The following is a 15172-nucleotide window of genomic DNA, read 5'->3' as shown; positions in this document are numbered from 1 at the left end:
TCAGTCTGGTGGGCATTTTCTAGTTTTTTTTATAGACATGATTATGGACATCATGTAAATCTGATGAGGCTGATAACTATTTCATTCATTCATCTTCACTAACTACTTTATCCTGATCAGTCATCATTCATTCAGAGCCAATCCTAGAAACACTGGGCATAAGGCAAGACAATTCAACTGCATGCTTATAGACAGTGTATCAAATTAGAGTACCCTCAGGACACAAGGGGAGAATATTCCCAAATCCACACAGATAGTAACTTGAGCTTGTACTCAGGACCCTGGATTTATATGACAGCAAAGACACCTGCCCCTGTTACCAGTCTGCCTTTTCTGTGCCTGAGGTAAAATGACTGATTTCACTGTGCTCTTTACTTGCTCTAACATGATTGTGTACAGTATGAATTGTGTTCATTGTTATATCCACTGACCTTATCCCCTCTCACATTTAGACGTGCCTGTTGTGTTTCAAGGGCAGACTTGCTAAGTTGAAATCTCCGTCACCAGGCCAATGACAGCGTTAACATGTAGTGTGTACGCATAAGTCTCCTCCCCCTGCCACTGATTGTGATCTTTTCTGACTTACTTATTGTGTGCACAGTTTTGTGTCTGATCACCAAGAATTTGTTTGTGCTATAGGTTTGCATTGGCCAATATTTGTTCTTATGTCAGAATATCATTTAAAAAGGTTGTATATTCAATATTAAAACCTTATTATCATACAATTTATCCACAAATGATGGTGAGCCAAGAGTAGGGGCTGCAAAAACATGCATGGTACCTCATGACCACTTCCAGTCAGGTTCTTCAAACTATTTCTTAAAATATTTGTTGTGTGCATGAAGTATACTGCTGAAAGAGGTCACTGCCATTAGGGAATACTGCCGCCATGAAGACCTGTAACATGGTCTACAACAATGTGGGTGGTATGTGTCAAAGTAACATCCATGACTGCCAAGACTTAACTTGTTGTTTTAAAGACGCGCTAAACCACTCGTGTAGCCATCATAATTTAACCTTGAGAATTTTAGAACTCACTGTTCACTTGCTACATTCCACCCCATAACAGCTTCAACTGCAACACTGCAATGTGATAATCAATGTCATTTATCTCCTATCAGTGTTTTTTTATTTGCTTTTGGCCGATCAGTGTAAATATGAATTTGCCCTTTAGTTATGCTAATACTTGCTAGAAACTGATTGCTCTAAAGGGGTGTTATGGTAAAACAGTGGGTAGCATTTCCAATTCACAGCTCCAGGGTATATGGTTTGAACCTGACCTTGGGAATACTGTCTGTGCTGAGTTTCTACTGTGTCTTTTTCCAGTGCCTGTGTTGAGATTCCTCCCAAATCATGATAATAGAAACTTGAAAGTATGACAATGAGTCAAAACATACTGTAAAAATAGCCCAAAAGCTTCTTAGAGCAAAGAAATGAAATGTTCTTAAATGACGAGCCAGTCACATAACTTCAACTGAAGTGAACATGCTTTTGAGTGACTGGGGACAAAACTAAAGGTGGCTGTAGCAAAGCATCTCAAGTGAGGAAAACCAGCATGTGGTGATAACGATGGACTTCAGGCACTCGTTGTCTGAAAAAGATTTCCATCCAGGTATTACAAACAATTCTTATATGTATGTTAAGTTTCTACAGTTAAACTAACATAGTATGTAGTTGACTTGCAAAAGATTTCCTTCCAGGTATCACATTGTTATAGTTATATAAAGAATAACTATATATATATAGTCGTTATATTTAAGCCTGTGGAGTGAGTGTGAAATAAATGCATTTTGTAAACAGCTGACACATTTTTAATAAATTAAACTGAGTGTCTACACTTCAATCACATGTGAATTGCTTTGTTTTTAATTCTAGAGATCTACAGAGGAATGTTTACAGACTTGTAACACTGTCTAAATACTCCAGGACCTGTGGCAAGTGACTCCACCTGGCTCAAATAATTAAATTATCGTATACTGCCCCCTTGTGCAAAATATGCGGTAAATTGTCTGAGGGAAAAATAAAAAAGAATAAAGAATAAAAAAAATGAAATATCAAACTTATGTATAATAAATATTGTTGTTGAAAGTAGCAATTTATTGAATTGAAGTCTTAGGCTTTTTTGTTGTTTTATAAAACACATTTCTTCAAATACATTTATCGCTTCCGCCCCGTGGCCCCGCCCACTTCCGTCTTCACATGTCTGCGCCGTTAGGTACTTCCTAAATGTATGTACTACGATTCTAAGTAGTACGTCAACATAGTACGGGACCTGTTGGGGGCGCGCTGCCATAACCGCACTATGTAGTATGTTAGTATGCGGTTTCTGGAGAGATAGCCGTGGTTTCAGGTAGTAATCCGGCCCGTGACGGTTAGCTCGCTTTACTTCATTTCTTTAATATGGTGTCATGTCATAGCGCTGTGTTTTTTAATCATGTTAGAGCTGTTTTGTAAAATTTAAAGGCATTTACGATGGTCTTTATTTGATCGGTACAGTACAGATCATTGTGTACACAGGTTGCCAGATAGCTATCTGGCTAACATATAGCTAGGCTGGTTTTGTTGTTGTGTAGCTGATAAAGTGCTGTGGTCTTTCCTCTTAATTGCAATAGTGATACAATGGGTAGTGGTTGTTGCTATTTCATCATCAAAGGCATTGTTTTAGGTTTAATATAAAATAATTAACTTGTATTTGTTGTTTAATATTGGATGTATATCAGTCCTGCGGTCCTCAACCCCCTTTTTTGTGCACCACGAACCGTATTATTATAATACATATTATATGGTTTAATTATAAATTTTAACTATTACACATGATGAAAAATGTAATGCACCATAATGCATAATAAATGCAAGCTTAATTAATTGATGCATAAAACCTGCGACTGAAACTAGTGCAGGAAATTGGCATAGCCGGAAGTTAATTAGTGGTGGACGAACTACACAAACCATGTAGTTGAGTAAAGCTACACTCTGTAAAATATGACTCCAGTAAAAGTGCTTTCTTTACACTTTCACTTAAATACAAGCACAAAAGTATTTGCATTCAAATGTACTTAAGTATCCAAAGTACTATGATTTATTATGGCTATAATGTTCTATAATAAGACTCTTCCTTAATCAACTGTTTATGTGAAAACACTCTGTGACTCTCAGCACACTGATCTATTTATAGAACAATATTAATAAATCAAACACTGATTGATTTCTATTCAAATTATCATTAACTCAAAATCTTCTTTTTAACTACTTCAGAAAGAATCACTCAAACAAGGCCACAGGTGTTGGGACGAGTTCGAGTCTGGAGTTTCCTCCATCATTGATTCCTCTCTAAATGTTCAGCTTGCGGTTGAACTGATGCTCAACTGTATGTCGGTGATGAGTAGATACACCAAGTGCCAATCAAAACAAGTTCAAAAAGGAGCGAGCGCTCGACCCTGATTGGTGGATTGCTGTGATTGACCAAGTTTTGATCCACTATCACTATCCGCTATCTATCTCTTTAAAGTAAAATAAAACACCTTGGAAAAATTTTTATTCTTTCTGGTAGCACATGATCCACTGTCTGGTATCAGTCTGAGGCACTTGTATTTGGGGACCCCCCCTGGTCTAATTGATGCCCAACATTGAATATGTAACATGGAGGTAATTTTTTTTTGTAAGAACAACATCTCATCATATTTACTTTAACATCAGACTGGTGTCTCTTGTAAGTTTAGGTATATTATAAACATATGGACAGTTTTGCACCTTGAATTTATCCTAAATATGTAATTCTTGCAAAAAGTGACTGAGAAATGAGGTCTGAAATGAAACTATATATCATGCAGTCATATTGTAACTTTTTTGACAGTATTTTGACACAACAGAGAAACATCTAAATGAGAGAATAATGTAATTTGGCAATTGGGGAAGGAAATGTCCAAGAAAGTCTGTTGTGCCATACAGTCAAAAGTGAATCCTTTTAGCAGTCTATGACAAATTATTTAAAAAAAAAGTGTGTTGTGTGGGTGGGGGGTAAACATTACAGGTGAAATTGTGTGTTTGTGAAAATAAAGCATAATATTGAGCAGTCACTTTGAAAAACTTAGTAGTATATATTGCCTCAAACAAGTAAAAATATTTGTATAAATGATGCAAGAGGACAAACACAGTACAGTTCTTTTAACAAATGTAAAGTAACTGATTGTTTTGCTAATAGACGTTGTGTTTTTTAGGTAGCACAGCCAGCCATGGCACAGGATGGTGTTATTTTGCAATTCAGTTTCGCCACCTTCGGTGACTCCATGCTCCAGAAGATGGACGTGCTTCGAAAGGACAGACGTTTCTGCGACGTCATCGTGCACATCAACGACATCGAGATTCCTGGTCACAAAGTTGTGTTCGCGGCCGGCTCTCCTTTCCTCCGAGACCAGTTTTTCCTTCAGGACTCTCATGAAGTCGAGATATCGACGCTGCAGGACGCAGAAGTCGGACGGAGACTTCTTTTATCTTGTTATACAGGGACACTCGAGTTCCCAGAGTTGGAACTTGTCCACTATCTGACTGTAGCCAGTTTTTTACAGATGGGCCACATTGTGGAGCAATGCACCCAAGCCCTGAATAAGTTCATCAAGCCTCAGAAAGTTGAGGATTCCCATCATTCTCATCAGACGTCAACTAGTAACACACAGCAACAAGAGCCACCACATATTCAAACAGTGTTTGATGACGACGAAGAGGTGGAAAACGTGATCGAAGACGATAATGACGACGATGTAATCATCGAACCAAGATCGCCTACTATGTTTCAGAGGAAATGTCAGGGAGAGGAGAGCCCTATCAATATCATTAAAGTGGAATCAGTGGATGATCGAATGCAGATGTCTCAAAATTTGCAAAGTGGTCCTGCTCGGTCCCCTGCACTCTGTTCCCCAGAGCCCCAGCACTCGCTCATTAACTCGACTGTAGAGACGCGTCCTGCTGAGATGACCCCTAATGCCACTCTCGACTATGCACTTTCCTCTCCTGGTCCCAGTGGTTCGGGGAAGGAGAATGTGTGGAGCTGCTCTCGAAATACAGACAAATCCATGCAGTGGTACCACCAGTGCCCGAAATGCGCTCGCGTCTTCCGCCAGTTGGAGAACTACGCCAACCATTTGAAGATGCACAAGCTGTTTATGTGCCTCCTCTGTGGCAAGACGTTCACGCAGAAAGGGAATCTGCACCGGCACATGCGTGTCCATGCCGGAATTAAGCCGTTTCAGTGCAAAATATGCGGCAAGACATTCACGCAAAAGTGCTCGCTACTTGACCACTTAAACCTGCACAGCGGAGACAAACCGCACCGCTGCAACTACTGTGAAATGGTGTTCGCTCACAAACCTGTCCTGCGCAAACATTTGAAGCAGATTCATGGCAAGAACAGTTTTGACAATGCCAATGAAGGTAGCATGCTCGAAGGGTTTTAAATCTACTTTGGCTACTAAAGACTTGTGTTAACACGTTAATGGATTTGAAATCCTGTATATAAGGCAAGACCCTGTATGCACACTAATTGTTAATACGTACCCATCATATGAACACCGTTATTTGTGTTATTGTATAGTTGATCATTGTACTGTTTTCAACAGCTGCTGTTTTTTGTAATCGTTTTAAATGAATGGTACACCAAGTTGGGTCCTTAACCCTTGACTGCTCAGTTTGTATCCTTTCTCACCTCCCTAATCAAACGTCACTTTGTTGAAACGCATCAGCTCTTCTGTTCACGATAGATGCCGGCTATCGTTAAGTGGTTTTCATGGGATCTCCGCAAAATACGCATGAAACCTCGGTAACGATTCATGTCGTGTCCTCCACTGTCTTTTCCAACAGTGTAAATTCACTACAGGTGTCCCAAAAGTCTTGTTCAAGATCTTATAGAAGTAGTTTGCCTTATATACATATGGTGAATGTCAAAAGACCTAGACTTGTATGGTTTTGTGAGACACATGCACATTCCTTTTGTTTATATAAATAAAGGTTGATTCGGTAATTTAACAGTATGCATTAAATATATGTTGACCAAACAAATATATAAAATGTACAGAAATTGTATTTTCATTGGGGAAAAAAACCCTCCCTTACCATGAATAACAGCTGTACACCCTCTTGTAATCCATAAACCATGCCATGCATCTTTGACAACTTGCCACATTGTGTTCTTCACTAGTTGGATATTTCTTTCTGACCCTGCAATCCTGCTCAGCCCAGAGCAGTTCAGTAGTGTTTAGGTGTAGTGACTGAACAGGCCATTCCATGATAGATAACACACGGATGCTCCAGGTAATTGTTGTCTTGTATGGTAAAGTTGGTTCCATTTACCTGCAGTCCAGATGGATTTGAATGATGTTGAAGTATGTGATGGTTGCCATGTTGGTTATAATGTTCCTTTCACCTGAAATGTGTGTATACACTCCCTGCTACGAAACAACTATAAACCATTAAGCTTCTACCTCCATGTTTTACTATGGGTGTGAGGCAGTCTGCTAACATCATCCCTCCTGTTTTCTGTCTTACATAAGTTCCTCTATTAGAGACAGAAATTGACAATTGTATTACCTTTTACCTACTTTGTTGCATATAAACGAAAGGAACATGCAAGTGACTCAAATGTTCATTTCTTGTGTGGATACGACTTTTGGGACACCATGTAGAATAAGTTTCTAAATCTAACCTGTGAGGTTACTGGCAAACTTGTGATTCATTAAATAATAGTGTCTTAATTATAAATGAGTTTTCACTTCATTTTTTCACAAGTTTTTCAAGCAACTATTACAAGAACTTTTGGATCTTTGTACCAAGCTTTAATTCTTTCAAAACTTTTATTTACATTTGCTAATGCCATTTTTAAGGTGATGTAGCTTTATCTTGGGCACATGGCATGGCGTCCTCCATCCACTGGAAGATTCACACCTGTAATAAAGGTAGCAGCATCTGAGGCCAGAAAAGCAATTGCCTGAGCAACTTCCTCCACCTCACCTGGTCGGCCAAGTGCATGCGTGACTTTACACTTTTCAAGGAACTACGGAAACAAGAAAGGAAAAAGAAAACACGCACAATAATAGTTAAATATTGGTCATCAAGTTTGAAATGTTAGATGATATAATACTAAAAGATTCACATCAGACCTGTTTATATTGTTCTTCATCAAGACCTGCACGCTTGTGGACCTCTGTTATGATCACACCAGGCCTGTGCAAGACGTCAACAGTGAAGATGATTATATTACAGCGTTGCAAGTCATGTTTGCCCACTATTCAAGTTAGAGGATCAACAAACTTACCCAACAGAATTGACTCGTACTTGCTTTGGTGCAAGCTCTGGGATATAAATTGAGAATAAATCATATTTGCCATGCTACACCATTATCTTAAACACCAGAAACATTCTAGAAAGATGAACAAAAAAAGACTTCCTTACCAAGAGCAACACAGCATGTAAACTGGTCAATGGCAGACTTGGACATGCAGTATGCGAGCACACCAGGAAACTGCAGGACGATAAGTAACACAAAAATTTTGCTCACTATAGAAGCGATTATAGAAACCAAAAACTTTACACATTTACAAGTTTATACAATTCAATAAAACAGTTCATTTCATGCAGAAAATCGCGAACTCACTGATCGTTGGCCATTTACACTGGACACGTTTACAATGCAGCCCTTGGTTTGAATCAAGTGAGGCACACACAATTGTGTAAGGTGATAAACCGACCTGAAACCCAAACACAGGTTTTAATGGTTTTGAACGACCAAAAAAAAACCCAAAAACCTATATGCCAAGCAGACTGTCAATGTCAAAGGAAGAAAAATGAAACCTAAATCAGTTCTTACCTGACATTAACATTCATCACTTTATCATACTGTGCCAAGTCGGTGGTCTCTATGCCGCCCATAGCAAGGATTCCTGCACTGTTAATAAGAACATCCAGGTGCCCAAAGTGAGCAATGGTCTCTGTGACAGTTTTCTTCACTGTGTCCTCATCAGTCAAATCTCCTGGTACCAAGAGTGGCTGAAAGAACACACAAACATGTACACATATAGACTGCATACTTAATAATTATTATATGACTTTGTATTTATTACTTATTAATTGAACTCATGTAATTGTAATCATTCTGCTCTGTTGAATCTTGAATACTGCCAAAGCACAAAGATGGCACAGTCAGAATTTAAAACCGTGCCTTGTGTCAACTATGCACACTGGTGGGGGTGCTGTAATGATGCGAGGAATGCTTTTACCTCACACACTATGAGCCTATTAATTCCAAACAATCATGGCTTGAATGCAAAAAAAAGAGTATTACTGCTTACCCCACAATATGGCCACAATTAAGCCATTTTCTTATGTCTACATCTAACAATGTACCATGTCACCAAGTCATCTTAAACTATTCTGTACATAATTTATTCCGTGTTCTTTGGTGGCCTTTCCAGTCACCATATATGTGTTAAATAGAACACCGGATGCATATGACAGGTAGGTAGGTTGGTACATGGGTTGGTAGGTTTGGGCTAGGTAGGTAGGTGAGTGGACAAGTAGGTAGGTAGGTTTGAGCTAGGTAGGTTGGTGGGCAGGCAGACAGGTAGGTAGGTAGGTTCGGGCTAGGTAGGTTGGTGGGCGGGCAGACAGGTAGGTTGGTGGGCGGGCAGACAGGTAGGTAGGTTTGGGCTGGGTAGGTTGGTGGGCGGGCAGACAGGTAGGTACGTAGGTTTGGGCTAGGTAGGTAGGTTGGTGGGCGGGCAGACAGGTAGGTAGGTTTGGGCTAGGTAGGTAGGTGAGTGGACGGGTAAATAGGTAGGTAGGTGGGCGGGCAGACAGGTAGGTAAGTAGGTTTGGGCTAGGTAGGTAGGTGAGTGGACGGGTGGGTAGTTAGGTAGGTTTGGGCTAGGTAGGCATGTAATTATGATTATGAGAACACTGTAGTCTTTCTATAAATACATAGGGCTTTTTTTCCTATAAGTGTTAAATTGTGACTGTAGTGTGTTCACCGTTTTGCCCCCGCACTCCTCACACTCTTTGGCCACCTTGCTGAGGTTGTCCATGTCACGGCCATTGAGCGCGAGCTGAGCCCCGAGTCTGGCGAAGAGAAGAGCAGTTCCAGCTCCGATACCTGAACTCGCTCCGGTGATCAGCGCCACTTTATCCTTCAGCGACCAAACCTGGCCGAATACAGCGCCGTGAGCCCCATCACTTCACATAACCACATCAATGTGCACCTAAATTAGGAATCATCTGTAAACTGCACACTTACTTTAACCGATTCCGACGCTGCCATCGCTGTAGTGCGCGTTCACGTGTTTCTCACGTGAACAGACACCATTCAAGTTCCTCTGGAACGTAATCTATACGAGTGGGCGTGGTCACGGCTCACACTTACCAGCCGAACACAATTATACATGAAATATTACACTAAAAAAAAAAAAACTATGATCGTTTCCCTATATATACAAATATACCTAATGAAACCAAATTTAAATTAATTCTTTAATAAATTGCAATTCTTCCGGGTCGAAATAAACCAGGAAATGTTAAAAATAAAAGTCCCCAAAGCTGGCTAAAATTTGTGGTAAAAGTCATGCTAATGTAAAACGAACTCAAAAATGCAATGAACAACAACAAAATCATGTCTAAATAAATTATTCATGTAGTATATTAATCTCATGTGTTTTGAAAAAAATACATCAATGGGAACCAGTGCACTGAAAACCCAGGGTCATTTTATAAGGTTAATGTTGAGGCTTCTGTTAGAGATGATGTACAGGGGCAGTGCAGCTGTGGCTACAGTGAAAGGAGACTTGTTGAACTGTGTTCATTGGGTTTCTGTTTGCACTCTGTTGTACTATGTATTTTTAGCTTATTGATCATTTCTATAGCTGTGACATCATAATGATGGTATTATAAGGTGAATTGGTTCAGGTAGGACACCACTGAAATGCTTGGTATGAAATGCATGGCCTGCCACACAAATCACAGTCTGATTTTTTTACAGCAACAGAGTTTATGCTATAACAACAAGTTTATAATGTTGACTCTGCCAGACTTACAGCAGATTCTGTCGACCCCAGGAAAGACAATGTGACGGCTGAAATCTGATTGATTAGAAACTCCAATGTAAACAGACACTCAGGTGTGCAAGGAGCAGCAAGAAAACACTAGAGAATGAAGAAAATGGACTATTAGGAATTATTTAATAGACCTTCATGGACAAAACTATATTAACATGTAAGTCAGTAATAGGGTTTAGGACAGCGGACAGTCTACCACTGATGGGAACAGTGAAGACAGTAAAGTCAGTCATACTTGATGAGACATGTGCTCCTGGGATTATCCCCAAGTCTGTGTCTTTATGTATGAGAGCAAAAAGGCCTTGAGGTCCTGTAACATGAAATGAACTATCTAGGACGATTTTTCTTACCGCAGTCGCCCGAGACTGCTAATCAGGGATAAATACAGTGCAACCTAAATACTTGTGGGGTTACGTTCTATGACCCCTAGCGAGTACCAAAAAATGGCGAGGTTTTGACTCTCCTTTTGCCTGATGGGCAACATGTACTGTACTGTAAACTCAACATAAATTGTGAATTACTTGTCATATATGTTTTATTTACTACTTTAAATGAATAATACAATATTAAAATAGTTTTTTAAACATTTTTATGTAATTTATAAGTACAAACTCTGAACTTTCGAGCCACTCGCGGCTTCTCGTGAACGATCCGATTTTTCACGAGTTACTCTCAGTCCGGTTCCAAATGAAAAGTGACAAACTATCGAGGTTCCACTGTACACATAATTCACTTTAATCCTTAAGTTGGGTAAAGCTGCTTTGAGACAATGTCCATTGTGAAATAAACTTTAATTAGCTTTAAAATTTGTTGGGGCTTTTCTTTGTATTAAATACAGGTGGGGTCAACCATCCAACCAACCTTTTAACTACTATTAAAGGCCACTCTCAGGTCAAAATGACCCAAACATAACACAGGAAGAATGAGAGAAAAGATGTCCAAGAAAGTAAAATGTCCAAAAAAAGTGTATATGTCCAATTTTTCAGCTCAATTATGTACAAATGAATGTCTTTTGTATGTATATATATATATATATATATATATATTCAAAAGACATTCATTTGTACATAATTGAGCTGAAAAATTGGACAAAACTCTACACAATGTTTATTTTTTAAACATTACTTTAATTAGGATAAACATTTTTTTATGGAAAAAAAAATTATTCTCGTATGTGATAAGAACATATACAGAAAAAGAAAATATATAAAAAAATAATACAAAAATACACAACTGAATCAAAATACAGTGTGTTCTATACAACTATTAAACCCTACCATCATCACAGATCATTACGATCCACAGAACGTTACACAGCAAACGGGTTTGCGTGAATGGTCACATCCTTGATGCGGGTGTCATTCAAAGGCCGAAACGTCTTTTCATGGACGGGGAGTTTCTCCAACTCATCCAGAGTTTCCAAACCATCTATAATTCTAAAGAAAGCAAAGCGAAGGTAATTAGTGATGTGATACAATGCAGAGTACCAGATTCAACAAATAATGACTTACTTTCCAAATACTGTGTATTTCATGTCCAGATGAGGCTGCTTGGCGTAAGTGAAATAGAACTGCGATGCATTGGTATTAGGGCCGTTATTTGCCATCGCCACCACGCCCCGGACATTGTGCTGTTTAAAAACAGAAACAAGACACTTTCAACAAATGTCTTCTTTAAAGACAGAGAAAGCTATTTTGTGTTAGTCAACGTACTTTTAAATGTTCGCTAAATTCATCTTCAAATTTTCTTCCCCAGATACTTGTTCCTCCTTTTCCTGTTCCTGTAATAAGATGGAAGCAAAAAAGTTGTAAGAAATGATTGCTTGGGGGTATGTAATATCAGTAAATACAGTATATGGGGGGAAAAAAATATCTAAGTTTTAAAAAGTAATTCTGAATGATGATAATAATTATAACAATAATGTGATCTTTAACAGTGTAGAATCTCTGTCTTGACTAAATTATGAGCAAACTTTAAAAAAAATTTATTTCATCAACAAACTGGTCAATCTGTTTTTACATTTTCCCGACATTAACCACAATGCATTTAAACAATAGGCTGAGAGCAGCTAAGGCTGGATTTCACCTCCACCTAAAGACACCAATGCAGCAGTACTTTAGTCCGTATGTCTGTTTCCCTCATCTGTACCTGTTGCCATACGAATCTTACAGCTGCATTGCATCCTGTAACTTTGATGTTTCCTGCATCAATTGCATTTACATTGGATTTTAAAAGGTGTGAGGGAGAAATTATGGATTCTGGAGCCAACAGCAAAATCTGACCAGTGTCCTTTTTGTCTGAGGCCGGTGATTTTTATTTTTATTTTTTGTTTATTTTTTACTAGTAATGGGACGTCACTGCGGCACACAACCTCTAATCTCTTACAGGAAAAACTGGAAAAAATTATTTAAAAATACAGCATCAACCAACAAATTACCACCAGGTATTTGAATATTGTGTGATATTTACCACTCGGGTCTCCTGTCTGGACCATAAACCCTTTGATGTTTCGATTAAAGGTGCACCCATTGTAGAAACCACTGGCACACAGGGCTAGAAAATTCTGTGAAATGATCAAGTTATAGTGGTGAGTTTTTCACAAAATATTTAAGCACACTGGGGAACAACTTAGAAATGCATCTGGTACGATCACCACCCAGGTTCACAATGCATTGTGTAACAATGTTGTCATTGTGTGAAACATGAACAATGTATGAAACGTGGAGTGTATAAAACATCGACTGTTGTGTATGAAACATGAACAGTTGTGTATGAAACATGGACGACTGTTGTGTATGAAACATGGACGACTGTTGTGTATGAAACATGGACGACTGTTGTGTATGAAACATGGACGACTGTTGTGTATGAAACATGGACGACTGTTGTGTATGAATCAAACTATTGTGTATGAAACATGGACGACTGTTGTGTATGAAACATGGATGACTGTTGTGTATGAAACAAACTATTTTGTATGAAACATGGACGATTGTTGTGTATAAACCATTAACAGTTGTGTATGAATCAAACTATTGTGTATAAAACATGGACGACTGCTGTGTATAAAACATGGACGACTGCTGTGTATGAAACATGGACGACTGCTGTGTATAAAACATGGACGACTGTTGTGTATGAAACAAACTATTGTGTATGAAACATGGACGATTGTTGTGTATAAAACATGGACGATTGTTGTGTATAAACCATTAACAGTTGTGTATGAATCAAACTATTGTGTATGAAACATGGACGACTGTTGTGTATAAAACATGGACGACTGTTGTGTATAAAACATGGACGACTGTTGTGTATGAAACAAACTATTGTGTATGAAACATGGACTGTTGTATAAAATGATCTTGTGCTCACCTCACAGCTTTTTGGAGTCCGCTCACAGAACAGCTCAATTTTGAGATCCCCGAGATCTGTATGCAAAGTGACAGACTAAAAGAAACAAGCAGTATTTAGTAAAATATTTAGTATATATTTACAATAATAGTGTATTGAAGCAGGAAGGCACTGCACTGCACTACACTCGTGTATATAAACGTGCAATATGTATTTAAAAAATCAAACTATAAACCTAACCCAGATATTACGTGCTGTTTAATAAGATTATTCGATATACTGTAATTCCTTATACTGAAAAAACATTCTCACCATTGTAAACAGATTTATATTAAAAGTTTCACTCCACTTTGTTGGACGTCCCGGTGTCGGCACCTCATTAAAAACATTCCGGAAAAACACGAACAACAAACTATAGTTCCGCGTCTTGTATGTGTCTGCCTCTATTTGCTGCCACCTAGTGGTTGCGTATGTTATAAAAACACAATGGGAAATTGAGGCCTAGAGCTAATTCACTGTCTACTTAATGCACAGTGGTGGAAGAAGTACGATGTACTGTACTTGAGTTAAAGTAGAGCTACACAAGGTAAAATATTACTCCAGTAAAAGTGCTCCCTTCAAACTTCTAATAATTGTACTAGTAAAAGTACAAAATTATTTGCCTTTAAATGTACTTCTTCTTCTTTCGGCTTCTCCCATTAGGGGTCGCCACAGCGGATCATCTGTCTCCACACCCCCCTGTCCTCTACATCTGCCTCTGTCACACAAACTACCTGCATGTCTTCCCTCACCACATCCATGAACCTCCTCCTCGGTCTTCCTCTTTTCCTCCTTCCTGGTGGCTCCATCCTCAGCATTCTCCTACTGATATACCCCATGTCCTTCCTCTGCACATGCCCAAACCATCCCAATTTTGCCTCCCTCACCTTGTCTCCAAAACGTCCCACATGCGCTGTCTCTCTAATAAACTCATTTCTAATCTTGTCCATCCTCGTCACTCCCAAACGAAAACCTCAACATCTTCAACTCTGCTACCTCCAGCTCCACCTCCTGTCTTTTACTCAATGCCACTGTCTCTAATCCATACAACATCTCAGGTCTCACCACAGTCCTATAAACTTTCCCTTTCACTCTTGCAGATACTCTTCTATCACAAACCACTCCTGCTATCACTCTTCTCCACCCACTCCACACTGCCTGCACTCTTTTCTTCACTTCTCTAACACACTCTCCATTACTTACTCAAGTATCCAAAGTACTATGATTTATTATGGCTATAATGTTCTATTATCATCACAAGACTCTTCCTTCATCAACTCTGAAAAGACTCTAATGTTACTCTTAGGACACCAATCTATTAATAGAATGATATTAATGAGTAAAACTGATTATCTATCACAATTATCATGAGCCCAAAACCTTCTTTACAACTACTTAAAATAGTCGTGCAATTAAGGCCACAGGTGTTGGGGCAAGTGAGAGTCGGTAGTTTCTTCCATCAGTTATTACTCTCAAAATGTTCTGCTTGCTGTTCTACTGACACTGAATTGTATGTAGGTGATAAGTGGATACCATTTAGCGGCAATGAAAACAAATATAAAACATGAAGAAATATAAAGATTTAAAGCAAAAGTGTTGATTTGATAAAAAACCCACAAGCAGTTGGAGGTGTGTTGTTGGTTTTGTACGCAAGGAGCTAGAGGAACTAGAGGAAGTCCGTGGAGTGA

At 38.8% G+C, this 15172-nt stretch overlaps 3 protein-coding genes across 5 annotated transcripts; 1 reads left to right on the top strand and 2 right to left on the bottom strand.

Moving 5' to 3' along the window:
- The first annotated feature begins 2235 nt into the window (after positions 1-2235).
- On the top strand, positions 2236-6018 carry zbtb26 (zinc finger and BTB domain containing 26). 3 transcript variants are annotated; one of them, XM_046841923.1, is made up of 3 exons: positions 2254-2371; positions 3256-3645; positions 4218-6018. In XM_046841923.1, the coding sequence occupies exons 2-3, from the start codon at positions 3640-3642 to the stop codon at positions 5448-5450; spliced, it is 1239 nt and encodes a 412-aa protein (XP_046697879.1). In that variant the 5' UTR covers positions 2254-2371; positions 3256-3639; the 3' UTR covers positions 5451-6018. The 3 variants fall into 3 exon arrangements, with proteins under 3 accessions (XP_046697880.1, XP_046697879.1, XP_046697881.1); XM_046841924.1 differs by lacking the exon at positions 3256-3645 and having other exon boundaries at positions 2236-2371; XM_046841925.1 differs by lacking the exon at positions 3256-3645 and having other exon boundaries at positions 2267-2350.
- An 805-nt stretch (positions 6019-6823) lies between these two features.
- Positions 6824-9422, bottom strand: zgc:101858 (uncharacterized protein LOC449555 homolog). Its single transcript, XM_046841926.1, has 8 exons — positions 9278-9422; positions 9015-9185; positions 7856-8034; positions 7643-7736; positions 7441-7510; positions 7304-7340; positions 7149-7212; positions 6824-7042 (listed from the first exon to the last, which is right to left on the bottom strand). Exons 1-8 carry the CDS (start codon positions 9299-9301, stop codon positions 6884-6886), a joined length of 798 nt encoding a protein of 265 aa, XP_046697882.1. The 5' UTR covers positions 9302-9422; the 3' UTR covers positions 6824-6883.
- A 1441-nt stretch (positions 9423-10863) lies between these two features.
- Positions 10864-13875, bottom strand: ppil3 (peptidylprolyl isomerase (cyclophilin)-like 3). The gene is made up of 6 exons (XM_046841927.1): positions 13758-13875; positions 13467-13541; positions 12561-12654; positions 11804-11871; positions 11603-11721; positions 10864-11527 (listed from the first exon to the last, which is right to left on the bottom strand). Exons 1-6 carry the CDS (start codon positions 13758-13760, stop codon positions 11401-11403), a joined length of 486 nt encoding a protein of 161 aa, XP_046697883.1. The 5' UTR covers positions 13761-13875; the 3' UTR covers positions 10864-11400.
- Between the last annotated feature and the right edge of the window lie 1297 nt (positions 13876-15172).

The sequence above is a fragment of the Silurus meridionalis genome, chromosome 27, assembly GCF_014805685.1.
Source record: "Silurus meridionalis isolate SWU-2019-XX chromosome 27, ASM1480568v1, whole genome shotgun sequence".
Taxonomy (NCBI): domain Eukaryota; kingdom Metazoa; phylum Chordata; class Actinopteri; order Siluriformes; family Siluridae; genus Silurus; species Silurus meridionalis.
Note: the sequence above shows the minus strand (reverse complement) of the source record. Positions and strands in the feature narration are given on the sequence as shown.